General features: G+C 47.0%; 1 protein-coding gene across 1 annotated transcript in view; it reads right to left on the bottom strand.

The window, feature by feature from the left end:
• Positions 1 to 895: 895 nt before the first annotated feature.
• Positions 896 to 1,467, bottom strand: part of EHBP1 (EH domain binding protein 1) — a 237,690-nt gene continuing 237,118 nt past the window's right edge. The window contains exon 25 of the mRNA XM_014964420.1: positions 896 to 1,200. Coding sequence (XP_014819906.1) covers positions 980 to 1,200 — 221 coding nt within the window. The 3' untranslated portion in view covers positions 896 to 979. The remainder of the gene's footprint in view (positions 1,201 to 1,467) is intronic.

Consider the following 1,467-nt stretch of genomic DNA (forward strand, 5'->3'; position numbering starts at 1 on the left):
GAATAACGCAAAGCAGCTCGGCTCCGCTCCCGGGGAAGTGTAAAACCGCTGAAATAAAACACTGGTAAATACAGCACATTTTTAATAATAACTGGGGGTGGATCTGACCTAACTATAAAATGTAGGTAGCTCATTAAGTATTACATATGGCAGGACTAGATGAAACCATTCCCAATGATTATTTTTCTCTTTTTTTTAATTTTTTTCCCTTTTTTTTTTCTTTTTTTCCCTCTATCCCCCTCTCTAATCCTATTACGACAAAAAACGTATTTATTTCCAAACTCAGCCCTCCTCCTCCAGCTCCTCTCCAGGACACACAGACTCGGTTTCTTCTCCCTGCTCCCTCGGCGGTTTCATCCCAACCCCTTCGGGCAGGAGAGCTCAGCCCCACAAGGAAACCCTGGGACAAGGCGAGTTGGCTTCGATGGAAACCGAAAAAAAACCAAAAAAAAACCAGCAAAAAAAAAAAAAAAAACAACCCGAAAAACGACAAGAGCGGGGCCCGGCGCAGCCTAGATCTGGCCTAAGAAAATTGGGGGGGAAAAAAAAAAAGAAAAAAAAAAAAAAAAAAGAAAAAAAAAGTTTTAATATTTTTTTTTCCAAAACGTTTTTTTTTTTCTTTTTTCTTTTTTTTTAATTTTTTCCTCTTATTCCCCCCACCCACCCCCCGAAGTCTCACGTCGGCGTTTTTTGTTTTGTTTTTTTTTTAAAAAAAAAACAAAACAAAAAACGCCGACGTGAGACTTCGGGGGGTGGGTGGGGGGAATAAGAGGAAAAAATTAAAAAAAAAGAAAAAAGAAAAAAAAAAGTTTAATATTTTTTTTTCCAAAACGTTTTTTTTTTTCTTTTTTCTTTTTTTTTAATTTTTTCCTCTTATTCCCCCCACCCACCCCCCGAAGTCTCACGTCGGCGTTTTTTGTTTTGTTTTTTTTTTAAAAAAAAACGTGAAGAAAAGAGCCGCCGCTGCGGGAAAGGCCGCTCACTGGAGGACGCACTTCTCTTCCTTCTTGGCCATCTTGCCTTTGTTTTGCTCCAGGGTCCTCTCCAAATGCTCGTCCTCTTCCTCGGCCCTGCGGAGAGAGAGGCGCGGTGAGGGGCTGCGCGGGGTGCGCTCTCCCCCTCCGCGCCCGCGCAGAGCTCCCCCCCCACCCAAACCTTCCCCGCGGGGCCACCGCGGCCACGGCTGCGACTTGGAGCAAACTTGGCGTGGGGGTGGTGGTGGGGGACACCCCCCACACCCCACCCCACACTCACACCCCCCCAAAAAATCCCCTCCCGCCCCCTTTTTTCCCCACTCCCGACCGTTCCCCTCCTCCGGGAGGAAAAAAGCCCCGTTTCCCCCCCAAATCCTTCGCTAATTCCTGCGAGCAGCGGGAGGAACCTCACGCAGGGCACCAGATGCTCCGCAGCAACTTTAAAAAGCAGGTATCAGTTAATTAGCATTCCCTCCCCCCCCCCTCCTCCCCC

The sequence above is a fragment of the Calidris pugnax genome, unplaced genomic scaffold, assembly GCF_001431845.1.
Source record: "Calidris pugnax isolate Ruff unplaced genomic scaffold, ASM143184v1 scaffold219, whole genome shotgun sequence".
In the NCBI taxonomy this organism is placed as follows: domain Eukaryota; kingdom Metazoa; phylum Chordata; class Aves; order Charadriiformes; family Scolopacidae; genus Calidris; species Calidris pugnax.